The sequence below is a fragment of the Dipodomys merriami genome, unplaced genomic scaffold (assembly GCF_024711535.1).
Source record: "Dipodomys merriami isolate MVZ:Mamm:240054 unplaced genomic scaffold, mDipMer1.0.p SCAF_56, whole genome shotgun sequence".
Lineage (NCBI taxonomy): Eukaryota > Metazoa > Chordata > Mammalia > Rodentia > Heteromyidae > Dipodomys > Dipodomys merriami.
Window position 1 is genome coordinate 7305611 of NW_027206135.1, and position 26769 is coordinate 7332379.

General features: G+C 49.4%; 2 protein-coding genes across 2 annotated transcripts in view; both read left to right on the forward strand.

Moving 5' to 3' along the window:
* Cfap45 (cilia and flagella associated protein 45) overlaps positions 1-8599 on the forward strand; it is a 29453-nt gene extending 20854 nt beyond the window's left edge. The window contains exons 8-12 of the mRNA XM_070000047.1: positions 592-738; positions 3614-3727; positions 4312-4505; positions 7854-8078; positions 8426-8599. Of these exons, the coding sequence (XP_069856148.1) occupies positions 592-738; positions 3614-3727; positions 4312-4505; positions 7854-8078; positions 8426-8504 (759 nt within the window). The 3' untranslated portion in view covers positions 8505-8599. The remainder of the gene's footprint in view (positions 1-591; positions 739-3613; positions 3728-4311; positions 4506-7853; positions 8079-8425) is intronic.
* Positions 8600-18330: 9731 nt separating this feature from the next.
* Positions 18331-25455, forward strand: Vsig8 (V-set and immunoglobulin domain containing 8). The gene is made up of 7 exons (XM_070000048.1): positions 18331-18379; positions 21671-21846; positions 22279-22480; positions 22609-22830; positions 23605-23721; positions 24007-24205; positions 25113-25455. Exons 1-7 carry the CDS (start codon positions 18331-18333, stop codon positions 25390-25392), a joined length of 1245 nt encoding a protein of 414 aa, XP_069856149.1. The 3' UTR covers positions 25393-25455.
* The last annotated feature ends 1314 nt before the right edge of the window (positions 25456-26769 follow it).

Below are 26769 nucleotides of genomic sequence, written 5' to 3' on the forward strand. Positions count from 1 at the left end.
CAGGCGGATGGCAGTACCTAAAAAACCCACAGTTCTAGGACTTAGCACAGCATGAGGGAGACACTGAGTATCATTTTAAGAGCATCTAGCTGGGCACTGGTGGCTCACGCCTGTAATCCTAGCTACTCAGGAGGCTGAGATTTGAGGATCATGGTTCAAAGCCAGCTTGGGCAGGAAAGTCCATGAGATGTTTATCTCCAATAAACCACTAGAAAATCGGAAGTGGCGCTATGGCTCAAGTGGTAGAGCACTAGCCTTGAGCTGAAGAGCTCAGGAAACAGTGCCCAGGCCCAGAGTTGAAGCCCCACAACCAAGAGAGAAAAAAAAAGCATCTACTTCTGAAGTGCATAATGATCAGCAGCAACAGGAAAGGCCACAGAGTTGAATTGGATGAAGACTGGAATGAGTCCATTTGGTGGCAGAGTCATTGACTACCATTGAAAGAACAGCTTTATCAAGGCGAGTAGTGGCAGCTGGACTGCATGCAGTGTGTTAATCCCCTTGCTTCCATTTGTGACTCTCTGTCTCAGTGTCCAGTAGCTGTTGATCTCATCTCCTTTGATACCGAGGTTCTTTTCATTTTGCCTTCAGGACATGGAACGAAGGCGCCAGGAAAAACTAAAGATGCAGGCTGAGATCAAGCGCATCAACGAGGAAAACCAGAGACAGAAAGAAGAGCGAATGGCTCAGGAAAGGTTGGCAGACCAGATGGTGATGGAGTTTACCAAGAAGAAGATGGTAAGGACCTGGTTACTTATGCCTGGATCCTCTGGCTAGGAATGGCATGTCTGTAAGAGAGATAGGCCTGGGCACTGAGAAAATTCCAATGCTACATTGCCAGCTACATGCTGCAATGTCCTTAGTTAGAGAGCTTGACTTCTTATTCTCTTCCTTTTGGCCAGGCTGTTCATTTATTAGTAGGCAGTAGCCCAGGAAGAACCCCAAATTAATGTGCTATTATCTTCATTAGCAGCTTCATGAACATCATATGCAGGAAGGAAGAGAAAGAAAAACAGTTGGCAAAAATGACTTTTTGTGTGTGCTAGTACTGGGGTTTGAACTCAGGACCTCACACTTGACTTTTTCACTTCAAGGCTCATACTCTCCTTCTTGAGTCACAGTATAACTTTCAACTCTTTGCTGGTTAATTGGAGGTGTCTCATGGGCTTTTCTGCCGGAACTCTTTTCAAACTGCATTCCTCAGATCTCAGCCTTCCAAATAGCTAGGATTACAGGGGTGAGCCACCAGCACATGACCAAGTGTGGGGTTTCTATGGATTCCTTATGGCTGGGATATTTCTGTAATCACGAGTCAGCTGTCCCTTAAATTTCCTGTAAAAACTCCTATAATTGAGTAGCAAACAAAGAATGTGAAGAGTCAGAAAAATCAAGTCTCCTTCTCCTCCTCTCTCTCTGTAAATCAGACAAGAACAAATGTGCGGTAGAGCAGAGAGCAGTTTGCAGTTATGGATGGATGGAGCTTAAATACATGTGCTCATTTGGAGGCAGAGCTGAGTCGAGTTGGGTGGGGGGTGGAGAGTGGAGGGCAAAGAACGGCTCCTTGTATGATTAGAGTCAACATGTGTCTATGTAAAAGTGGGAAGATGTACTCAAAGTGACAGGAAAATAATTTCTTCATGTGTCAGTCTTGTCTCCCTTGTAAATTTCGAAGTTCTGGCTGTGACAGTAAACACGCCATACTTCTCTCCATTTCTCTGCAGTGGGGCTTGCTAATGAAAGGGAAGGATTGTGTAGTTATAATATATATAGGCATATTTAGCATACCTTTTCATGCTGAATACAGATGACAGAAAACAAAAGCAAAGTTCAGTTATTGGCTTTAGTTTTAGCTTTGACTTTTGGATTTCAGGGATGAGCAGGCAATAGAGTGACAATATAAGATTGGGGTCACAGCTGGCTCATATCTAGTAGCAGCTGTATAACTGGCCTTCACTGCACATTTAGACTGGGCCTAGGCCAGTGTGTTTTATTAATGAACCTTTTCAACAACCACACAAAATAGTCATTGACTGACTAAAAGCACATAGAATTCTTCAGTGTGTGTCCAGTGCCAGACAAAGCTGGATGCCTAGAGTAATATAATGTATTTCATATGGAAATTCACCCAGGTGTTTCACCAACTGGGTGATGGTCATAATAGGTAATTACACAGAAGTTTTCTGGGTGCAGCAGTCTGTGGTGGTCATGATATAAATTGAGGAGGGTAGGGTGAAGCTGGACCACTGAGAGCCCTGGATTTGCAGCAGAACAAGAAGGGTGGAATGATGAAGAGTCACAATAGATTTCTTAGCAGGATGAACTTCATCTTGTATTCATCCATGAAAGGGCACTGGCCAGGTAGAGCTGGGAAAGCCTCAAGACTTGCAAAGAGATAATACATTTGGGCACCTCTACCCCCCGCCCCCACCCCCAGTCCCCTGTGGAAGTATCAAAGTACAGTCTTATACAGTCTTACGTCACCTAATGATGGGATACATTCTGAGAAATACATCATTGGGTGATTTTTCATTGTTAAACATAACACCAAAAATTTCTATAATGTTAACTAGGCAATATAATCCTAGAGATCAGTATCTTATGTGTATAAGATACTGTCCTCATCTGTGTGCTGGTGGCTCACACCTGTAATCCTAGCTACTCAGGAGGCTGAGAGCTGAGGATCGCAGGTCAGAGCCAGCCTGGACAGGGAAGTCTGTCAGAACTCTTATCTCCAATTAACCACCAGAAAACTGGAAGTGGTAAGCTGTGGCATAGGTGTAGAGCACTCATCTTGAGCTGAAGAGCTCAGGGACATTGCCCAGGCCCAGAGTTCAAGCCCCATGACCACCACTACCAACAACAAAAAGCTACTGTCATCACTATGTAACACATGACTATATATCAGTGAGCACTAATCGAAGTTCTTTCTGGGAAGTTTGAATTTCCAATCAGCCTGTGTTTACTTGTCCACTTGGGAAAGAGTGGTTAGGAAGCATTAGGGATATGTCTGTTCTTTCAGAGAGGTGGTAAGTGAACTAATTTTAATGGTTCATTCTTCAGGTATCTGTTAACCACTGTGGTATTGCCCAAAGCATGGTTGGCTATTTGCCCAGGGACTAATGAGATAACCTCTGCCTGCTACACTTTACAAGGAAGGCAAGAGCCATAGGAGTTACTTGGCAATGCACCCTTGCAACTCAAAGTTTTCGGAAGTGTAGAAGGAGCAGGAAAGCTGCTCTCAGGAGTCTTGTGTTCAAATCATTTTCCTCATCTATAATATCTGTCTTGTAAGATGCTGTGGGAGCACTCTGGGTAATAATGTATGTGAGAATCTTTTGTAGAGAATGCAGCTTTTTACAAATGCTAGATTTTATGTTTCTTTTGCTTATCTTTAAAAAATGGAAGTGTTGGACACATGAATAGACGTGTCAGATTGAAACCCCTTTGTTACCACTATTGGAAGATTGTAAATAAGACAAAAAACAATAAGAAGAGCAAAAAGAAAGGAATTGGGAAGTGGGAGGGAGGGATGTTGCACAGTGTGTTTGTTACAGAGATTGTGTTGCTGCTAGGAAGACAACAACTATTCTATGAGGAATTTTCTTCCCGGCAGGCTCGAGAAGCAGAATTTGAGGCTGAGCAGGAGAAAATCCGGAAGGAGAAAGAGAAAGAGATTGCCCGCCTCAGGGCCATGCAGGAGAAGGCCCAGGACTACCAGGCAGAACAGGTACCCACTTCTTCCTCCCAGTTTCTCCCTGCCTCTCCAGCTCCCTTAGCAATTCCTTTGATGGACTGCAAAGTGGCCTCCAGGGTGAGGTATAGAAGAGAGGGTGGCAAATGTGTAACAGCCTTCAGTTGTCTGAGGATGACAGTGTGGGCCTGTTCCCAAAGCCTATGGCAGTTATGAAGGAATAACATTTGGTGCTTAGGGTCAAGAGAAACTTTCCTGGCTGCTATATAAAGAACAACTTCCAACCTTAACTGACCAATGAAATATGTCACCAGAGGAAACTGGCATCTCCATCATTAGCAGTTTTTAAAATTAGAAGCAATTGCAGGAGTGCCTGGAGGTGTTTGAGAAGCAGGGAAAGAATTGCAGAGAGAAGGGTAGAAGGACAAGGTGACCCCTCAGGGTATCTTCTGACCCAAAAGTTTCCATCAAGAGTCCATTTATTCTTTCCTAGCAGATTTTGCTGCCTAGAGAAATCTATGGTGCTTTTCAAAACAGAGCAAGTAAAATCTATAAGTAGGTGTCTTGCTATAGATAACTAGTCTGTACACTGAGGTTGCAGGGTGACCCCTATTACCCAGGATGCCTTGCGTGCCAAGCGCAATCAGGAGGTGGCAGACCGGGAGTGGCGCAGAAAGGAAAAAGAAAATGCACAGAAAAGGATAGAAACAGAAGAGGATCTGCGGAAGACCCGGCTCGAACAGGTGGCCTTCAAGGAACACACTCTAGCAGTCCAGGTGCAACGAGACCGGGATGAGTTCGAGAGGATTCTTCGGTAGGAGGGGCCTGGGAACCTGAGCTTCCTTTCCCTGTCTGCCATAGAGTGGAGGGCGTTTGGAGCAAGGATGGTCCATATTAGACCGAGAGAAATTTTCTGGCACTTGAATGGATGGATGTGCATTCATCTTGACCATGTCAGTGAAGTGATTCTCACTAGATGAACGACCGAGATATTTCTAAGCCACTTGAGCTGATTAGAGAATTGGAAAATAGAATCTGGGAAGTGTCTAAGGAATTAGGGATTATGGAGGGTTTTTATCCTAGACCAATCTAAATGTAAATAAAGGTATAAATCTGGTTCCTCCTGCTCCCCTTCCTACAAATTAGAGATGCAGTTGCAGCAACAGAGACTTAGGAGAGACAGAAGAGCTTCAGTCACTGAGGATCATTCCATCAGAACAGGACTCGAAGAGGGGCTTTGCCACTGTCTTGACAAATACATTTGAACATCTGTGGTCAGGGCTCTGTGCTGGATACCATGGAGGACATTAGAGATGGATAAGCACTGCTCTTGCTTAGGGAAGATGTTAAGAGATTTATATTTGGATGGCCCTCACTTAGATTCATCCATCTTTCCTGTTTGGCAGCTCTTTATCTTCTGTTCTCTCTTTTGGCTCAATGGTAATTCCACTGCCTAAGCTAATTGCCCACATTGCTCCCTGTTCTGAGCTTTCCCCCAAAGCAGTCCTAGGCAGGGGTCCCCTTGGCTTCCCTTCTCTGTTCTATTCTCTACCTGTCAGATCTGCTAGGATTAGGCCTAGTCAATCTCCCTTCTTGCTCTGGGTACAGCTTTTGTAAGATCAGAATTTTTTTTTTCCACAAAAGGAAACAAACCAAACAAAATTTTGGGAATGTGAAATTATAGAATTTATACTCAGATGAGTGGCATTGAATACCAGAGTCCAGCTCATTGGGTATCTGTGCTGTAAGTCTTTCCTCTTGGAACTCTGTCAGTGAAATGGCTTGCCACCAGGATGTCCCTATGCTTAGCAAAGGCAGAAAAGACCTGTAAGAACCTCTGCCTTTTGCCAGACCCAGATTCCTGATCTTTTATTGGCTTAGGGCCCCCAGCCTGTTCCCCAGGCTGTGATACCTTTTGGCTCTGGTCGCTTTCTCTACCCTCAGGGTTGTTCTGTGTTCACTGGATAGCTGGTAAAGAAAGAAGCTTCCTAAATACGCCCAAACAGCCTGCCCTGAGGCTCTAGATTAGCTTCTAGATGTGTCCCCTCTTCTTCCTGGCCTCTGTGCCCTTGGACATATGCATGCCTTTAGCAGGCACTAATAAATATTAATGGAATGAAATTAAAGTCCTACTTTTGCTGCTGACCCATTTGTTTCTGCTTTGCTTTGTTTGCCTAAAGCATACACACTAGCCAGTTATTAAAGCCCTTTGGAGAAGTTTGGCCTTAGTATTGAGACCCAGTGTCTCCAAGCCACGTGACCTCTGTGATGGAAGTCTGCACTCTAAGAGTGTCTCTGCCATAGTGAGCCATCCAAAGTTTCCTACTTCAAAAGCATGCCATCCAATATGGCCTACATTTAGACTTCTTGCATCTGGGCAGATGGATTCCTTGGACTCTCACCCTTACTAAGCAGAGATATCCAGTCTACCCTCCCAAGTGGTTCGTAGACATACTTAGGGCATTTTGAAAAATACTCATGTCCCTCCACCCCCATAGATTTTAATTTAAATGTTCTAGGGTAAGGCCCATATATCAGTATCTTTCAAATCTAGCCAATTCTACTATGCAGCCAGATGCCATGCTCACTGCCCTAGCTCTGGGCAATGAGCAGCCTCTTCCCTATCTGGATTTTCAGCTGCCTGGGGGTTCTGCAGTGACACATACATGTACCCCTTTTCCACCCTCACACCTTAGCTCAGAAGAGTGCGAAGTAAAAATGGTATTAATGCAGAACAGGGTTCTTGCTGTCACACGTGTCTGACACTTGGTGTTTTCAGGCACACAGAGGGGAGGTCAGCAGTTCTCTTCCCACATGGGGAAGTCTCTGTACAGGAGTTTTCAGGGATATGTGTATGGGGAAAACAACTGCTGGGGGTTGGGAGTATTTCCTCTGTATGGGGAATCTTGAAAGATAACAAGAGGAAAATGAATATATAAAACAACGTTTTGGGGATTTTTGCTGAGCCTATTGGAGAAAAACAGTTAAGTGATCCCTCCTCAAGCCGATTTTAATATCTTGTTTTCATTCTTGATTATATTGAGAAGAAAATTAGATGTTAGTTCAAGATGGCCTCTGCATTTGTTTTGAGATGCAAATTTATTTCTCCTCTTTCTTTTTTTTGGTGGTATTGGGTTTGAACTCAGGGTTTTTCTTTTGTTAACAGGCACTCTACAACATGAGCCATGCCCTGGTCCTTTCTGCTTTTGTGATTTTTTTTTTCCAGTAAGCTTTCAGTTTTTGCTTAGGCCAGCCTCTGGACTATGATCCTCCTATTTTACTTAGGGAATAGTTAGGATGACAGGCAGGCAACATGGTGCTCAGCTTTTTAGTGGTTGATATGAATATAAGGAGCTTATTCCTAGACACGCTTCAAACAGCAGTCCTGATTTCAGCCTCCCGAGTAGCTAGGATTATGGATGTGAGCCACCATGTCCAGCTGTGAATATATTTCATTTGAATTTTCAGAGCCTATCTGGTTGTCATTAGTGGTTTTTTTTCCCTCAGTGTCAGAGTCCATGAAGCATTCTTACAGAAGAGGAATTTAGAGAATTTAGAGAATTTAGAGATGATCAATAGCAAACTAAGAGATATCCCACTGAATTCTCTTCTTCTTTCTAGCAGCCAAGGTAAAGAAAGCATTACAGATTTTGCTCTCTCCTCCTTGCTTGGTTTTGTTAATGCTATTATCATCAGAGAGGGAAGGAAGGAAAGAAGAGAGGAAGGAAGGCAGGACAGAAGTAAGGGGGAAAAAGGAATATGTTTTAAAAGAAGCTGAGGGAAGTTATGCATTGTTATGAAGAAAGAGTATGAACAACAGCTCCCAGTGGGTGAACTGTGGCTGTAAATACTGCTACATAATTTGCAGAGCCCAGTGTAAAATCAGACTGTGGAAGTTCTTATTAAAAAATTATGAAGAATTTCAATACCATGACAGAGCATTAAACCAAGGCTAGGGCCCTTCTAAGCATGCCCAGGACACAAAGCTGGTTCTGGCAAAGGGGTGGAGGGAGCAAACATGGTGGCCACATTGAGCTGATCCCTGAGCCACAGAACATGGCTGGGGTCTGGGAGACTCTGGGCTGATTCCCGAGCTGCAGAATAAGAGGGCTGTGATCTCCGGAGCAGCCTAGCCCATTCCACGCCTGTGTGTCTCCTCCAGAGCTCAGAGAGAACAGATTGAGAAGGAGCGGCTGGAGGAGGAGAAAAGGGCTACAGAGCGCCTGCAGCATGCCAATGAGCTCCGGCGCCAGGTGCGTGAGAATCAGCAGAAGCAAGTGCAAAACCGCATTGCCACCTTTGAAGAGGGCCGGCGTCTCAAAGAAGAGGCCCAGAAACGGCGTGAACGCATTGAGGATATCAAGAAGAAAAAGCTTGAAGACCTGAGGTACCCTGAAGTCTTTTCCTCTCCATTCTTCTTCCCTTCTCCAAAGTGATGGCATGACAGTTTTACAACATGCTTATTTCTAAGTGTGGATTCAGGGATGACAAGCCATGGCAGAGATGCTCTGACACACAAATCTCACACTCTTTAGGGACCCTCTAGCAGAAGATTCTTGGGCTCAGGCTTCTTGGTTTTTCTGAGAGCTCCTTGGCAGTGTGCAGGGACCTTTGGGCGTGGGTGGGTAGATTGTGGGCACAGGTCCCCAGGTTCTAGAAGCCCAGGACCTACTTCTTCATACTTCTACTTAGGCCCATCACCTTGCTTATACCTGTCCCATGTTTCCCCCACAGAGCCACGGGCCTTCCTGAGAAGTACTGCGTGGAAGCGGAGCGCAAGGCTAACATCCCGGCATTCACCTCTGTGAAATGATGAGCCTCTGTGGTCTTTTTGGAGGACAGGTTCTGTCCAGTATCTCGTGGTTCACAATTGCTGCAAACCTAGACATTTCAAAGTTATGGATTAAATATGTTCTACTTCTCTAAGGAAGAGCCTGGCTTTCTTGCCTGCCACTGAAGGCAAAGGGAAATTGGAAACTCACGTGTAGGCTGTGTGATGCCCAGGGTGATGGAATGGGAGGGGGCCCCCCACATGATTATTCCCCCTAAACTGGGGTCAACTGGCCTTTCTGTGATGCCCACAGGTCATCAACTACAGCATACTCTTGTTTTTATACTTGCTCTAGGAGGGCTGGCCATGGGGCTGGGCTGGGCAGAGCTGGGTAAGAAGTTCCAGGTCTAAGAGCTCTTTCTAAGCTCACATCCATGATCCAGACCTTATCTGTGAGTGAACAGTGCATGAATCTGGGAACATTGATCCTTTTCCAGCCCTTTCCTGTCAGAGCCCCTTCAACCCCAGGTAGTATTCTAACACGAGTAGATTCCTCCTCTCCACGAGGGCTCCTCGCCCAAGCATTGCTGCCCTTGCCTCACACGGCACAGCCCTCCTCAGCCCTCCTCCCTTCCCTAAGTGGGGCTTCCCAATGCCATTTCTGTCTGTGCTCACTCCTCACTTTAGTCCCAATCTACTCTTTATTTATTCATTCACTGACTCAGGTACTTACTGAGTGCCTGCCATGTGCCAGACACCCTCTCGGCACTCTGAAACTGCTACAGACTCACTTCCAAATCCTGAGAGCCTCTGATTTGTTCTCCTGGTTCTCCACCCCTCCTCCAAATTTCTGGTACCTTTAGAATGGGTCCAGCTCTTCTGGAAGTCCCTGGCTATAAGCCTCACGTCTTGGCAGGAGTGCTAGTATCTAATAATGGAGCCACTTCTCTCTTTCAGTACCTCTTGGGAGGGAAAGGGCCTTTTTCCAGCAGCCACCACTGCGACGCCTCTCCTATCTCTGCTACTCCTAGGAGCTCACTCCATTTCTTATATCTAATGCCCAGCCTTGTCTTCCCCCGTGCATCCTGCACCAGAGGAGAGGGCGGCTCTGGGCGCGTCCTGAATGTTTACGATGCCAGGTTACAAGGGCCTGGGGCAAGAGTCCTCTTTTCAAGGGGCCCAGGGAGAGTCAGCAAGCTGCTTCCTGTGCTTCCTCTTCCTCAGGTCTGAGCAACTGCCTCAGGTGCCCTCTCCACAGCACCACTAGCTATTGGAGAGTAAGACTTTGTAACCATCCCTACTCACTACCCCTGACCGCCACAGCCCTACTCCCTAGGAAAGCTGATCTCTTTCATAGGACCTACTTTCCCAGCTGGAGCCAGAGCCCAAGTCAGAAAGAGCCTTGTGAAATTTGACCTAAATCATCCACTCAAGGCTGGACCCCCGTGGAATGCAAGCTAGGGAAGAAGGGGCTTCCATACTCCCAACTCCTAAGCCCATGTATATAAAAACGGACCAAGTTCACAGACTGAAGTCAAGGTTGTCATCTGATTGAAGCTGCTGCTGCCCTGCCAGCCTGTAGGGCTTTAGATCCCAAGCCTCAAAAGTGAGACTCTTTGGATAGAGCTTAAATGCAAGACAGTTATAGAATATAGGAATAAAATTCTGACTTGGAGAAGGGGAGACTGCAGCAATCTCTGACCAAGCAAAAGATGGTTTGGGGAGGGAACTGCAGAGATCTGTCCAGGGCTGCCCTATGCAATCTCACTAATTTCTTCTCTCAGGACTTCTAAGTACATTGCCCAGGTTTTCATGGCTTCTAGAACCAGCCTGACTTGTCAGCGGGAACCTAGTTCCTAAAAATGGGGCACTCCTGAGAGCTGTCAGAGGTCTTAGGCTAGCCAGATAAAAGCCTGGATTGTGGAAATCTTTTATAAACCCTCTAACCCCTCTCTTTCCCAGCAGAAGTCCTCTGGCTTAAGTGGGGATCAGTGGTGACCAAGCCAGCAGGAGGCTGTGTGAGTGCGGGCTGCTGAGTGGGGGTGGAGCCTGCGTGTGACATTCAGAACTCTGTAGTCCCCAGGCTCAGGAACCAGAAGTGACCAGGCTCAGCCTCCCTGCTTGAGGTTAGCCCTTGGGTGTGTATGGGCAGGTGGGGAGTTCTGCCAAGGAGGTTTCAAGAAGGAAACACTGTGAGAATCACATCTGGGTCAGCATTGGGATGTCTGGGAGGCTGCAAACCTAGAGATTAAGGAGAAGGTGCTTTGGGTGCACTCTTTGTTGGTATAAAGATGCATTTATGTATGTGTGTGTGTGTGCGCGCGTGCTAGGGCTTGAACTCAGGGCCTGGGCACTGTCCCTGAGCTTTTTTTGCTCAAGGCTAGCACTCTACCACTTAAGCCACAAGTCCACTTCAGGCTTTTTGGTAGTTTCTTAGAGATAGGAAACTCATGGGCTTTTCTGCCTGGCTTGGCTTTGAACTGTGATCCTTAGATTTCAGGCTCCTGAGTAGCTAGGATTAAAGGCCCGAGAAACCGGCATCTGGCCAAAGATGTATTTATTTTTAGGTGTTCACACTAGTATTGACTTACATGGATTACATATTCCTTTATGTCTCTTTTTTTTTCTTTACATTATCCTACACAGAAAGGTATATCTGAGCTTCTGAGGACTTTCTAGAAGCTTGTCTTGTGCCTTTGAGGTCTTTTTAGTCTTTGGAATGTCAGACTGGGCTAGTCCAGCCTGGAAAAGCCAATAGCTAGGTCCTTCCTCACCCTCTGCCTCAGAGCACTTGGGCGCTGCTTCCCAGGCACGTGCGCCTCAGCTTCCAGCTGGCTCTGTGCCCTGCTCCTTCACCTGCTGCGGCTTGGGGGCTGTCTCTGAACCTTGCACCTGCCATTGAAGCTGCTCCAGTGGGTCATGACTCAGCAGCCAGTCCTGGTGGCTGAGCCAGGCGGTCCCTGACTCAGTGGGGTTCTGGGATGTCCTCCAGTGGCCCCAAAAGACTCAGAACCCTGATCAGTGACTTGGGTCACAGCTGGACATTAATTGGTCTCAGTAAAAGCATTTGGAACAGGTGAGATGAAAGGGGTTGTGAGAGTTCAAAGCCACACAAAGCTTTGGGGGGTAAAAAGGGGTGGCAGCTGTTGAGGTGACAGTAGAGAGGAGACGCTATAGGTTCAGACAAGAAGTCTGAGTACAAAGATTGTTGGGGATTAAGACAGAGTTCCTAGCGGTCACCCTTCCTAACCATGACTTCTGAAAAACCTGGGGTCCTGAGCTGAGAGCCATGGAAAAGGAGACAGCCTGCTGAAGACCAGAGAGCTCTTCCCAGCTAAGGCTGCTGTCCAGGGTGGCCTATCTCCTGTTCTACGCACTGTGATGCTCCCTAGGAAACCATGACAATGTTGCCTGGAAATCCACATTTCCAGCAATCTACGATGATTCTTGATTTGACTGGTCTTCAATAGGTAGCTCAAACTTCCCTGTCTTCATGCCCATGGCTTCTGTTTCTTCCAGATGCCATATGCCTCTTTATTTATTTATTTATTTGGGTCTGGTCAGGGGGCCTGAACTCTGGGCCTGGGCACTGTCCCTCAGCTCTTCAGCTCAAGGCTAGCGCTCTACCACTTGAGCCACAGCGCCACTTCCGGCTTTTTTCTTTTTGCTTACGTGGTGCGGAGGAATTGAACCCAGGGCCTCATGCATGCAAGGCAAGCGCTCTACCACTGAGCCACCTTCCCAGCCCCCCATATGCCTCTTAAGGTGCAACCTCCACATCTCTTTCTGCATGTCTTGTCCACATCCTCCTAGGAAAAGAGGAAAAGGGGAAAAGGGTAGCCATCGCCTCAGCGCCCTTTGGTGGCTCTGAGGTTGAGACAAGAATTGGGTTGAGGCTTGAGATGACCTTAGCCACCGGCAAGAGGAATCAAGGAGATGGAAGGGGTGGAGAGCAGAGAGTGGAGAGCCTGAGGTCTGAAAGAAACTAGAGAGAGAGAGAGATTTTCTCCATGGTTCCAATGAAAAGATTGTCTCTAGGCTAGTGGGGGTGAGCACCAAACCATAGAACCTCAAGACTGGAAGACACCTCGAAGACCTTTAGCTAATGAAATCTCCTCAGTACTAATCAGCTGATCCTCTGAGACTCCTCTTCCTCCTAAGGTGGAGCCAGTAAACTAGCTAAGTAGCTGGACAGTCTGAGTTTGCAGACCCTTACTATCAGAGCACTCATCGCTTTATAAATGAACCTGGTCATTTTTGATCAGCCCTAGTGCTCAGAAAGTTCTTAATATTGAGTCAATTAGCCAGTACTGGTAGCTCATGCCTATAATCCTAGCTACTCAGGAGGCTGAGATCTGAGGATAGTGGTTCAAAGCAACCCTGGCATGAAAGTCCATGAGACTCTTATCTCCAATTAGCCACCAGAAAAGTGAAAGTGGTTTTGGTGGTACGACATTAGCCTTGACCAAAAGAGCTCAGGGTCAGCACCCAGGTCTTGAGTTCAAGCCCCAGGACCACTGTGTGTGTGTGTGTGTGTGTGTGTGTGTGTGTGTGTGTGTGTGTGTGTGTGTGTGTGTGTGTGTGTGTGTGTGTGTGTGTGTGTGTGTGTGTGTGTGTGTGTGTGTGTGTGTGTGTGTGTGTGTGTGTGTGTGTCCATTGTGTCTTCCTGTATGTCTATGCATAGTCCTACTTCTGTTCTTTGGGATCATATGAAAACCCCAAAAGAAGTTCAGGCTCTTTTTACATGATGGAACCCTCTTCATGTATTTCCTACCCCAGCTATATGCAGAAGTGCCTGTAGTTCTGGAAACTCAGGGTTCTCCTGAGTATTTCAGGGAGCCCATGTTAGAGGGAGGAAACTTGGGCTGGGCTTATTGCTCCCCTGCCAGTTAACACTTCCCTCTACCTCCCAGCCAGCCTGGGCAGAGGGCAGAGCATGTTTCCTCTGAGTCCCACCCACTCTGGCACCACCTTCCCCTGCTCAGTCCTTCATCTTGGTATCCAGGCAACAGGAAACAAACAGGGAGGGCCAAATGAAGGCCAGTCAGGTTGGGCTTAGTTGGGGAAAGCTCTGAACCAGAAAACATTGGCTTCCCCTCTGAGGCCTCCTGGCTTCACATGTTTCTGGCAGCTCACAGGGGGCAAGACCAGCCTAGGACCACCTTAGGAGTCAAGGGGGAACCTTGACTTGGCAAAGCAAAGGAAAATTTTATTTCTATAAATTCTAAAGCCAAAGTCTCACGACGTGGATTAATTCATCACAGTCTCCAATCTCCACATGCACAGTCCAGGCCTATCAATCTTAGCTGCCAAATCCATCCTGAGGGACTGGCTCTGATCCCAGTAAGGTACTCTGGGGGTTTGGGTAGAAGGTCCCTAAGGTTCATTTCTCAAGGATCTCTCACCTTCATCCAAAACTAATCATGGCTTGTCACTCCTGGCTTCACTCTTCTCAATCTTGTCTGGCAGGGCCCTGGCTTATTTCCCATGCACTGAAACATCCCTCTTGGGTATCCCCCATCCTTCCTCTGGCACATCATTAGTTACCTTTCAGATCTCTGTTTAAACATCATTTCTACCAGGTTGGTCCCTGATGGGCGAGGTGCCCCTTTTCTTGTTTGTATCCCCCATCAGATGGGGACATTATGGAAGGACAGACTGAGTCTTTTCCATTGCTGTTTCCCCAGGGTCTAGCACAAAGCCCAGCCAATCATGGAAGGATGAAAATCCTGTTCAGTGTGGTTTGATCTCTGTGAGCTGAAGACACCTTTTATCCTCAAAATCTCTCAATACGTCTTTTAGTTTGTCATCAGGATTTCACAGTTTGTAAGCCACGGCCTCACTCAGAGTCCTTCATCCTAAACATTTGCTGAAGGCTCACGGAGAGACAGCAACCATACCAGCTCCTTACCTCTCTAACTTACCTGATGCTGTATCTCCATAGTAGCTTATAACTTCTGTTCTCAGACTCTCCTCAGAGGTTCTCTGAAGCGTAGCCCCTCCCTAGGTGTTTGGGGGTGAGCTCTGGGCACGAAAGGGATGAAAGGGCATGAAAGTCCCTGAGGGACTTGAGGGGCTAGATGTGAACTGGAGGTGTTGAAAAAGGGTCAGATTCAAATACCAGTCTTGGGCCAAGGCAGAGGAAATGAGAGCTTGAGCCCAGGAAGCTAGGGAGCCTGGAGAAAGGGCTGGAATGGGCACAGGCAGAGATGGTAGGACTATAAAGCTGTGTGGTTGCTGCAAAGTGGGCTTTGGAGGGAAGAGTAGGTGTCCGAGACCTCTGCTTGTCCTTCCTGAAAAGGCTCTGAGATTAGGTTGCACCTTGTCTCAGAAGTTGGTTGTGGGTTTCTTTGGGTCCTTGTCCTGCCTCTTTAGGTCCTTGTCCTGCCTCTTTCCTCCTCTTTGTCTTTACTGGGCCTGTCTTGAATCTGTTTTTGACTTAGAATAGAAGCAAATACTACCCCAACTGGGATCATTCTTCCCTCGATAATGCACAAAAGAGGGAGCACTCTCCTCTGGGAAGTGATGAATTTTTCAGGGAAAAGTGAAGGCTTCTTTCAGAGATTTATACATTGCTTCCAGATTATAGCATCAGTCTTCTCTCTCTCTGAACTTCTCTGATGGGCCATTTGCATGTATATTTTCTGACAGTCTTGGTCTCTGTCGCTTAGTCTTGTTATCCCTATATTATCTCCCTTTCCATTCCCTCACATCTTTTTTTTTGTCCTCCACTCTTTCTCTGCTTCTCGCTCTTGGCCCAGAGAGAAGTCCACCAGTGGCTGAGATCATGTTGGACCTTTATAAGATGCGAAAAGGAAGTGGGTAGGGAGGGAAATGGGATGTCCAGCAGTGAGCCTGTCAGTCTCTCTTCTGCTGAGACTGAGGCCCAGGAGGAGACATGGCTGTGGACCAGTCCCAAAGGGAGGGCTCTATGGGCTGAACTATGCCTGGCACTCTCACCCCATCACCACCACCTCAAACCCCCACAGGGCTCAGGGCATATGGAAGGAAGGATGACAATTTCTTTTATAGGCTCCAAATTGCAAGGAGGTGACAATTAGTTCTCAGTAGGTCAAGAGGGATTGATGATGGTGCTCTGCTTTTCTAGGATTTGAGAAGTTCCCATGGATTCCCTCTCGCCCCACCCCCCCCCCGCCCCCCTGCCCCAATCAGCTGTTCTTCTAAATACATGTAGGTTCTCATTCTCCCTTGCCTTCCATCTCCTAGACTGTACAACCAGACCTCCTCCCTGGTAAGACTCCTTCTGATGGGCTTCAATCAGCTCATGGTTCAGTTTGATGTCAGCACCCTCTCTCATTGCTAATAGCTTCTTGCATCCCCTCCCCAAATGGCTTTCTTAGAGCTTGACCAAGCTGTGAGCTTTGATGGTGGAGTAGGACTTCACAAGTTTCATTTGTTATGGGATTAAGCTGCTTCATACCCTTCACGTGAGCTCATACACATTTGGATCCCTCCCCCAAATCCTAGAGTATATTCCATTGGTATTCTTTCAGAGGTATGGGTTGAATATGCTAGCCAAACCTGGATTTAGCAAGTACAGGGTGACATCTTTCTATATCATAAATGAAATCTCATTTTTGATTGACATGAATCCCCTGCTCTGTTTTTAACACATATTTTAACCTCAACCACAGCCAATTCTACCTCAAATCCCAAACTCAATTCTAACCTAATTGTTACTAATCCTAAATCAATTTTAGCTCAGCCTCTGATTTAGCCTTAGTTGCATTCCAAAACATATCTGTAAATGAAACTAATGTCTTATTTTTTGTTACACAAATCTTAGACATAGCCACTAGCCTCGGTGCTAGCTGTAATTCTAATCCTAATGCCAACCTTCATGCAAATCCCAACGTCAAATCTGGCTTCAACTTCATTCAGATTTTTACTAACCTACCCCAACATTGGTATTAGTTCAAATCCAGAACTCAATTGACTCCATTCTATCCTGTACCTGTAGTTAAATGGATTTACAACCCTTCTCCTTTCAGTCTCTTTTCCTAGCTGTCCTGATTTTCCACCCCCCTCCCCCCACTGACCTTCCATGCTTCCTTCTTACAAATGAATCTATTAGCTCATGGTGTCCCTAAGCCCTTTTCTCGAACCACTCTGGGCTGAGAGTCAGGATGCTTAGTTATTCTTCATTTAGCCAGTAGCAGCAACTGAGCCAAACCCTTATTTCTACTGGCCTCTGTTTCCCCAACTGTAAAATGGGGATAATGATCCCATTCTCCAGAGGGCACAGGACAATCCCATAAACCTCAAAATAAATAAGGAAATAGGATATTTACTGTGTACATCTCGTGGGTCCTGGAATACCCTGTTATTGTTAGTAGGGTAGAGGAGTTTAGAACACAGGTGCATGGACTCTTTCTTTGTGCTTCCTTATTGTTCTGTCTTATTCTTTCCAGAAGAGTGAGTCCTGGCAGCATCCATGAGCTCCATAACTCTTCCTAAGACTCTTCCTTCTCTGGCCTACCTGACCCCATGTCAGAGTGAGTGAGAGGGGGCTCTTGGCTCCTTTGAGGGCGTCAAGCTGTTTAAACAGGGTCCCTTATGACCTGCCTGCGGGGGACAGCACCCCCTCCCCGCACCTGCACAGTCACCAAGGATTGGCCTTCCTTTTTCTCTTTCTGTTGTCTAGAAACCTAAGGATCCATTTAACACTAGGGCCTGCATTCACCCGTCAAGGCCTATTGACTCTTCCTGGGCATAGAATCTGGAAAACAAAGAAATCCCCCAAAAAAGCACACAGAGAAAGGCTCAGCCTTCCTTCCCACCTGTGATGGGTTTGTAACACATGATCCCCCTGGTCCTGTTCCTTCATTAAAGACAACCCCACTCACTCCTTCCACTCCCCTTGTCTATGCGCGCGCGCACACGCACACACACACACACACACACACACACACACACACACACACACACACTGGTCCCTCTGCTGCAGGCCTCACTGAAGTAGTTTAGATCTATGTGTTGGGGAAAGGGGTCCCTGGAGCCCTGGCACCTGGGAACCACCCTGTGTCAGTCAGGAGTGGGAGCACAGTCACAGGGGAAGATTGTGTTCCTGAATACACTCATTCCCTCCCTCTTTCAGCTCAGAGCACTACTCCCTCTGAAGGGCCAGAGGGCCTCAAGGCAGGCTGGGGTATTCCTGGATGGCTTTCATCCACCTGAGCCTTTCCTCTTTCCAGGATTGGCATGGGGAAGGGCTCCCCTCCCCGGGGTCACTTTTACATAGCTAATGTGGATGGGTCCTCAGAGGGTCAGAGGTGCTCGCTGAATCCCTGCACTTGAGGGACATGCCAGGTCCCAATCCGGTCAGTGTTAACTCTTCAAGTCCTGACCACCCTTCTTCCCCAAGCCTGGCTTCTCCTTCCTCTTTCCCCCTTCCCCCAGGGAAGGAGGCAGCAAATGAGTGGTGAGGGGAGCTCCCTGGACGCTGTAAAGTGGACGCTGTAAAATGGGGCGACTGTTGTCACCCTGAGGATGTGGCCAGGAGGAAGTGGAAGTTTAACAGGTGCCTAATTATAAGTCCCGCTGGCCGCCCTGCACCACTCTTGGGACAGGGAAGAGCTTGGGTGAGGGCTGGGTAATGCCTGGGTAGGCTATCCTGTCACCCCGCTAATTAGGGCTACTGGGGCTCCTCCCCAAGGCGGGGACCAGGCCCCCTCCCTCCCATAGAAATAACTCCGGTTGCTCCCCAGCTGGGCACTCACTGCACCTTCCTGCCACCCCGGGCAGTGTCTGGGCCCTCAGCTCCCCCTCCCTCCTCCTGCCCCTTACACCCACCATCACCATCCCACGGGAACCCAGCTCAGGCGGAGGATACATCGAGCCTAGAGACATGGGAGTTCGAGGAGCATTCCACCTTCTACTCGTGTGCCTGAGCCCAGGTATGGGGCTGGGCAGTAGGCCGGGAGGCCCAGCATGAGGCTAGATGGGCAGAAGAAAGGTTCAGCAAGGGCTCAGAGAGGAGCCTCCAAGGCTATCTGAGAGGCCCTAGCAGGGTCTGCCCATCCTCACCCTACCACTATTTTGGTTTGGATACTGCCAGGACAGCCTGAACCTGAAGGATTTGAGCAGCATCTCTGTGTGGAGGTCTTTGAGTGGATCTTCATGGTGTCTGAGAGCCTCTGGGGCTCACACATATCTGCAGATCCCTGCGTGTTATGGCCCAGGCTGGAAATGGAGACAGGGCTTGCTCTGAGTTACCTATCGGAGCTGGAGGTGGGGTAGGAGTCAGGTGAGCAGCAGCTTTGGGTGGGGGCTAAGGAGGAGCTTCCTTAGGATCAATTTCCATCAGACTTTCTAAGTACTGTTCTCCTTGGGAGGGCCACTTTCCCAAGCTAGAGCCTGGGCAGAAGAACTGCTTGCTTTGAAAAGGCTGAGTCTACAGGGTATTGCTTCCAACATGGCCAGTGACCATCCAGACTTGAGACCTCTGCTCTGGGCACCCTTTGCTTTGAGAGTTCCAGGCTGTGCCCTCTCCAAGATGAGACCTGGGAGGTAAGGATGGATGGCAACTCCCAGAGTCTCCTTGCCCCTCTGGGATACTCCTGGAGGGGAGAGCTCAGGTTTGGATACTGTAGCTACATGCCTAGGTTGGGCAAGTTCCAGCAAGGGCCATTCTGTCTGGCATTGTTGGAAAGATCTCTGGGTCCCTTCAGGGGTCTGAATTTAGGATGAAGGCTGTGAGGAAGAACATGGGAAGGGGGGGCATTTTAGCGTCTGTTGGTGTGTGTGTGTGTGTGTGTGTGTGTGTGTGTGTGTGTGTGTGTGTGTGTGTGTTTCTGGCAGGATCTCTGTAGCACCCTCTCTGATTACTGAGCACTGGACTGGCAGAACCCCCTGCTGTGCTTGGAGAGCTGACACATGTCCATGTGTACAGTGTGTATCCAAGTGTGAGCACAGATTCCATGTACATGTATGTACCAAGCTGTCTTTTCTCTCCTCCTTCCCCTTCCTTTCCACCTGTCACATTCCTGCTTGGAAGCAGCTTGAAATCTCAGAATAAATTTCCCAGCTGACAGCAGCTACTACTATTGAAGTGACCTTCCCCAGAGGGTGGAGAGCCCTGGTGATTTTGTCCGGGGACAATCACTATCTTCCTTAGAAACCCACTAGTGTCTATTACCTCCCTAAGTCTCCCAATGTAGCTCTCTTTCCACCCTGGCTTTCTTCCCTCTCTCCAGCCTCCCTCTTCTCTCACATTCCCTGGACGTATTTCTTCAGTATCATAGTAAGAGTAGTCACAGTGGGACACTAGGAATAGCTCTTCTCAAGGAGAGGGAGGAGGTGCAAAAAGGCTGGAACCCTTGGGAGGAGGCTGAGAAAGCTTCTAAGGAGATTGAGAAGCTGGGGCGAGGTTCCCTGTCCTAGGACAATTGAAGAAAAACACTCAACCTAGTGCAGGGTGGAGACACTTTTCTTCCAGTCTGTCCTTCCTTCTCAAGCCCCTTCCTCCAATTACTCACGGTCTTGTCTGGTTGACTTCCATGGTGTGTGAAAAGGCTGCTTCCAGTCTGGGCTCTTCCCCAGGGAGGAGTCTCTGTTCTCAGATGAACTCTGGCTCATCCCTGGATTGCACCGTGCTGCCCCAGGATCTGGCAGATGGCATCGGATCCTTATCTTAGGAATGAGCTGGTATTCTCTTGGCCTGGGGCTGAAGGAGGCTTCTCCAGGTCCCGTTAGAGCTCCAGCAGCCAGCCTCTGCTCTCGGGCAAGTACTTTGTAGTTTAGCTGGGTGAGGGGAAAGTTGATGGCCCAGCCAGGGTTCTGAAGGTTCTGAGAATGTGAAAAGGGCCCTTGCTGGCCTTTCTAGAGGCAGGATACACCTGGCAAACAGGGCTTTTCTGCAGGTATGTCTGGTCTTGAATGAACGTGTATGAAACCAAAGGAGCATGCAGTAGGTGTGCAGTGGGTGTGTCTTCTGGATTAATACATTCTGTGTTTGGCACTAATGTGTCTGTATTTGTATAGATCTGACCATGTCTGTGCGCATAGGAAGGGGAGACGGTATAAAGTTGTATCTGTGTTGATTTGTTTTGCCTCTGACAGTGTAATTGTGTGTCTGTGTGAGTGTGTGTATATGATATTCTCTAAACATGCAAGAGATCCTGAGCCATAGAGGACAGAAATGAATGATTGCAGACTTAGATATTCCTAAGGGTACATGGATTAAAAGGAAAGTCGGTAGATGGATAAGAAGGTGAGCGAGGGTCCTGGAGGAGGGAGTGCTGCGGGAAGCTGGGAGGCAGGGTGCTGAGTGGGCAGGGTGAGGCCCTGGGTACATCCCCCCCCTGCTTTTCTCTCTCTAGGTCTAACCGGTTGGGTTCTTGCCTGGGGCTTCAGGGTAGGGAGGAAAGGATTTCTAGATCTTGGCCTCCTGCCTCTGACTCAGTGGCAGGAGGGGCCTCAATGGGAGTGAGCATGTGGGAGTGGCTGTACCTCAGCCACACAATAACACCAGAGAAAGGACACACAGCCTACAATGCCACACTGCCATGCAAGGCTCATCCTACAGACACATGCTGTCCCAGCCCCAGGCATAAGCCATCAGTCACTATCACACAGGAACGGAGCCAGGTTCCAGGTCACAGCTGCACTGTCACGCAAGGGCACGTTCCATCACTTAGAGCCTTTACATGCACTGCACACAGTGCCCAATACCACATGAAGATCTACAACCACACACACACACACACACACACACACACACACACACGACTACATTTGAGCAAGCATATAAGCCAATGCTTTACATGCATAAATATCTGCATCTACAAATACTCAATTACATAATGCACATTTGGGTACATACATGCAAACATACAATCATATATAGACACAGCATGCATAACAGCTCTGTATATGCAAATAGTACTCAGATGACACCTATGCAGTGCTGGAATATATACATGAGTCGTGTGTATGAACAGGCTCTGCCAATGAATAAACAAGCTTAGCAAGTGTCTGCAGAGACATGCCTATTGCAGTTTACACACACACACACACACACACACACACACACACACACACACACACAGAAAGCCCCTCCTTCCTCTCCTCCCTTTGGAAGCCCTCCTGAGTTCTGGGTAGCCCTGACAGAAGCAGCAGCCTGGCCAGGCTGAGGCTGGTTACTCTGGCTCTGCTCCTCTCACCTTCCCTGTCCTACCCTTCCTCAGCACTGCTGTCTGCTGTGCGGATCAACGGGGATGGCCAGGAGGTCTTGTACCTCGCAGAAGGTGATAACGTGAGGCTGGGCTGTCCCTACATCCTGGATCCTGAGGATTATGGCCCCAATGGGCTAGACATTGAGTGGATGCAGGTCAATTCAGACCCCTCACATCGAGAGAATGTAGTAAGTACTGGGCACAGAACTCTCCCTTTGTTAGACTCAGTGATGACTACCTGGTGGGTCGCCAACATCCTGAGGGAGAAGGAGGTGAAACCGGGACTTCCTCCAAAGCCTCTTGGGGAATGGGGCAACAGGGATAAGAGCTGTGCAACTGGGACTCGGGCCAGCCAGTCAGTCCACCTCCTCCCACCCACTCCCAGGGGAAGGCGAGGCGTGGTCCCTGCCCTGACAATTTCCAAAGTGCTTGCTTTCATCAGCTTTCACCTATCCTGTATGAAATCTGAAAAGCAGGCATTGTTATTCCTATTTTTCAGCTGAAAAAAACCCCCCAAAAACCTGAGTTTCAGAAATGTTCAATATATTACCCAAACAGCCAGTCCACAGAGCCCCTCTTGGGCTCTGCCTGTCTCACCATGTTTTCTCTCTTCTTCACAGTTCCTTAGTTACCAAGACAAGAGAATCAATCATGGCAACCTTCCCCATCTGCAGCAGAGGGTCCGTTTTGCAGCCTCAGACCCCAGCCAGTATGATGCGTCCATAAACCTCATGAACCTACAGGTATCTGACACAGCCACTTACGAGTGCCGGGTGAAGAAGACCACCATGGCCACCCGGAAGGTCATTGTCACTGTACAAGGTAGGATCAGTGTTCAATGGGCTCCCTCCCCTTCTCCCAGTCTTCAAAGCCAAAGGGAGACTGGCCATGATGAACCTGGCTCTGCCTCCTAGCTGGATCTTGGCTCACAATTGTCTGTCTCTTTGCAGCACGTCCTGCGGTACCCATGTGCTGGACTGAAGGCCACATGGCAAAGGGCAATGATGTGGTGCTAAAATGCTTTGCCAGCGGGGGTTCCCAACCCCTCTCATACAAGTGGGCCAAGATCAGTGGCCACAGTCACCCCTACCGAGCTGGGTCTTACCATTCCCAGCACAGCTTCCACTCTGAGCTCTCCTACCAGGAATCTTTCCACAGCTCCATCAACCAAGGTAAAGAAGTCCTAGAGGGCAGAGTGGGAATAAACAGGAACTCCAGAGTGCTTGAGGCTCCCCTAGCTAAACAGTGGCCTCCAAGCAAGCCTGGAACATTTGTGAGAGACTGCTCCTCTCATCCAGAAGCTTCCACTATGGGAAGAAGAGAACGTAAAAGCAGGGAGTCAGTCAGAAATAGCCTGGTTAATGAACACGATCTGAGATAGAGCTGGGCTTGAATCCTGACCAGGACTCAAAGCTAGCTACAAATCTCAGCAAACAGCTTAATATTTCTGTGACTTATGAAAAGAGAAGATGAATAACTACCTTTCAGGGACAGGTAAATCTGAAATGTGACAAGGTATACAAGGCTCTTAGCATAGAGCAGTGGAATGATATCCATGATTAAGGAACAATATAGTGAGAAGGAACTTTTTAAGTCCCCTGGTTTAACCCAGTCCTCACTGGACAAATAGGGAATCTGGTGCATTCAGAGAAGGTCCCTTCTGGTCCCTTCTGAAAGGGACGTATTTCCCAGAGGTCAGAGAATGATTGAATGAATGAATGAATGGTGTTTCTTTTTGCTAGGGCAGAGGTCTTTCCAGGTGTCTTCCACTCAGCAGGGGAAGGTGGCTCAGTTAAAAGTAAAGTGGATGTGCATGTGTGTCTAAGCCATTCCTTTCCTAAAAGCAGTGCCCAACTCCCCACCCAGGGCTTACAAGGGTGGTGGGGCGCTCAGAGACCAACCTTCCCAGAACTCAGGAGAACCGTCTAATTGTTCTTCAATCTCAGGCTTTAACGGGGACCTGGTGTTGAAGGATATCTCTGCAGAGGACAATGGGCTGTACCAGTGCACCGTGGCCAACCATGTGGGCTACAGCGTTTGTGTGGTGGAGGTGAAGGTGTCAGGTAGGTGTAGTGGCCCTAAGGGTCCCTGATGCTTGGGTTGGTCTGGGGTCCCTGGACTCTAGTTTGGAGCCTCAGCCAGCACTGTCTTTCCAGCCTCTGGAGCCTCTGCCTAGGACAGCAAGAGGCTACATGTAGACATAAAGAATCAGCTCCCAACCTCCCCAAACTTCCCACACTGGGAGTGTAGACCCTCTCCCCCGCCCCCCCCCCTCCGTCCTCCAGGGGTATTCCCCCCCTCTCTCTCCCACAGACCCTGGTCTGACCCTCCGCCCTTTCTCTCCACAGACTCCCACCGTGTAGGCATGATCATCGGCTCTGTGCTGGGCTCCTTGCTCATGCTGGCGTGCCTGGCGATGGGCATCTGGGGGCTCATCTGCTGCTGCTGCGGGGGCAGCGGCGCCGGCGGCGCCCGCGGTGCCTTTGGCTACGGCAACGGCGGCGGGGTCGGCGGAGGGCCCTGTGGTGACCTGGCTAGTGAGATCAGGTAAAACCTGATGCATGATGCATGCTGCTGTGCCGAGGGGACCGGCGCCCTGCCCTCTTCACCCCTGCCTGCCACCGGCCGGCTGGGACCCCTCTTCACCCCAAACCTGCTCGCCATCGCCACGGAGTGCTGGGACCTCAGCATGTCGACCTGCCACTCGCCGCATGGCTTTTCTGTCTCTCCCCCTTTTCTCTTCCCAGTCTTCTGCTCCCCTGCCCTCCATCTCCTCCTCCTGTCTTTGCACCCCACTGCCAGTCTGGTCTAGACTGTAAGCTCCTGGAGGGCAGGCTCTCCCCCCACCCTTTTCAATTTCTTCTCCTTTTCCTCCTACGCGCCGGTGACAACTCCGACATGCTTATTTAAGAAGAGTTCGTAAGACGAATAGTGCGGATAACTTAACATTAGAAACAAAGTAGAAATAAAAATAGAACAAGACTAGCAGCGCTAACGACTGCAATGCCTTGGGGATGGAGGGAGAGATGGGAAATCAGGACAGAGGAAACAGATCTGAGATCCCTCCCTACGGGACACCAGCTTGGGGCTGCTGGCCGTGGGCGCGGGCCGTGCGGACACGCGTGGGGCACTGGGAGGGTGGATCCCCCCAGGATCGCCGGCTCGGGAAGGTGCAGAGAGGAGAAGAGGTGTGGAGGGAGAGGGAGAGAGGGAGAGAGAGAGAGAGTGAGGGAGGGAGAGAGAGAGAGAGAGAGAGAGAGAGAGAGAGAGAGAGAGAGAGAGAGAGAGAGAGAGAGAGAGAGAGAGAGAGGAAGGAGGAGGAGGAGGAGGCGGCCAGGGAAGACGGAGGGAGGCGCGGGAGACCAGAGGTTCCAAGAGCCCCCAGCTCTGCCCAGGCCGTGCCAACGCCGCGCCGCGGAGGAGCCCGCTCACGCGCCCGCCTGTTGTTTTCCAGAGTGGACGCCGAGGCGCCGGGGTGCAAGGCCAGCGGGCGCGGCAGCCGCGTCACCCACCTCCTGGGGTACCCGACGCAGAACGTCAGCCGCTCCCTGCGCCGCAAGTACGCGCCTCCGCCCTGCGGGGGCCCCGAGGACGTGGCCCTGGTGCCCCGCGCCGCCGCCGCCGCCCCCGCCTGCGAAGCGGGCCCCTCCCCGGTCTACGTCAAGGTCAAGAGCGCCGAGCCGGCCGACTGCGCCCAGGGGCTGCAGCAGGTCAAGGACGGTCTTGTAGTGTGAGCGCGCGTGGCGCTGCGCCGGGCTGCGCCCCGGCCGGGAAGGAGGGGTCGGGGCTCTCTGCCCGCAGCTGGGGACAAGTTGACACCGGTGCTGACCTCGCTCTCCCGGGGCTGACAGGCTCTGGGTGCGCGAGCTGAGGAACTTCCCTCCGGAAAAAACTAAACCAAAACACCCTTTGTATAGGGAGGTTAAGCCTCCTCCCCCAGAGTGGGAGGGGGCAGGGAAAGAAAGAGGAAGGCGGTCCAAAGCTCTCTCCAGCAACATCCCCCCCCCCCTCCGCCCCCAGGACCTCTGGGCTTGGGGCTGGGGGAATCGGAGGGAGGGAAGGAGGAGGAAGCCAGTCCTATCCGAGAGCCGCAGAGGAGCAGGCCGGGTGTCCCCAGCCAAGGCAGAGGGCCCCGGGGCCCCAGGTGGGTGGGAGTCTGGACTGAATTGCTTTACGTGTGAGATCTGGGATCCCAGGCAACAGTGTTAGCACAATAAAGAAGCTTTGAGACTGAGGTGACTGCGCGGGTGTTCCACGGAGGGAGGGTTGGGCGTGGGAAGGAGAGGGGCCTGCTCTGGAATGGGGAATTGCTCCTAGCCACCTCCCTCATTCCCACCATCCCCTTCCACTGCTTTCTTGCGGGGGAAGTCAGAGGCAAAAGGGGACATCTGATCTCCTTAGTACAGGTGGGGAAATGCAGGCCCCTCAGTCTGGACTTTAAATCTAGAACCCTACTTCCCCTCTGCGTTTTGTAAGGGCCCAAGAGGAAACAGCTATCAGAGCTATCTAACTGTTCCCTTGTCCCCATCCTGGCGATCCTGACTTCTTTCTTTCTTCCCTGTATGCTTTCCTTCCCAGCAGCCAGGAAGGGAGTCAGGGTCACTAGTGTAGAAGGCCATCTCACCCAGCCCCCCTTTTGATGGGAAGAGGAGTCACGTTTTTGAACACCCTTCAAGTGGCAGATGCTTTAAAATATTACGTTTATCTCTTTATCCTCGACTGGTGAGACAATGGACCTCTCCTATTACACACAGGGGGATTTGATATCTCAACTAAGGCAACAAAAGTAATAACTCAGGATGTGGCTTAAGTATAGTTGACATCAGGTTATCGTGCTATTTCTCTGATATCTAACTTCCTTCTACAGCATTCCAGACAAAACATGTTTCAGTCTCTTTTTGCCTAACCTCCACTGGTATAGTTCACTACCTCCCAAAGCAGGCTAGTCAGCCTCTCTGATTGTCAGAATACAATAGAACATTTCTTCTATTGGAATGAATAGAACTCCCTTGGCCCAAGATCTCCTCTTAGGGAGCTCACCGCATCCACCTTTCCAATTCACATGCTCGAATGGACCAAGTGGTTGTAATCCACACAAAACAGTTCTAACA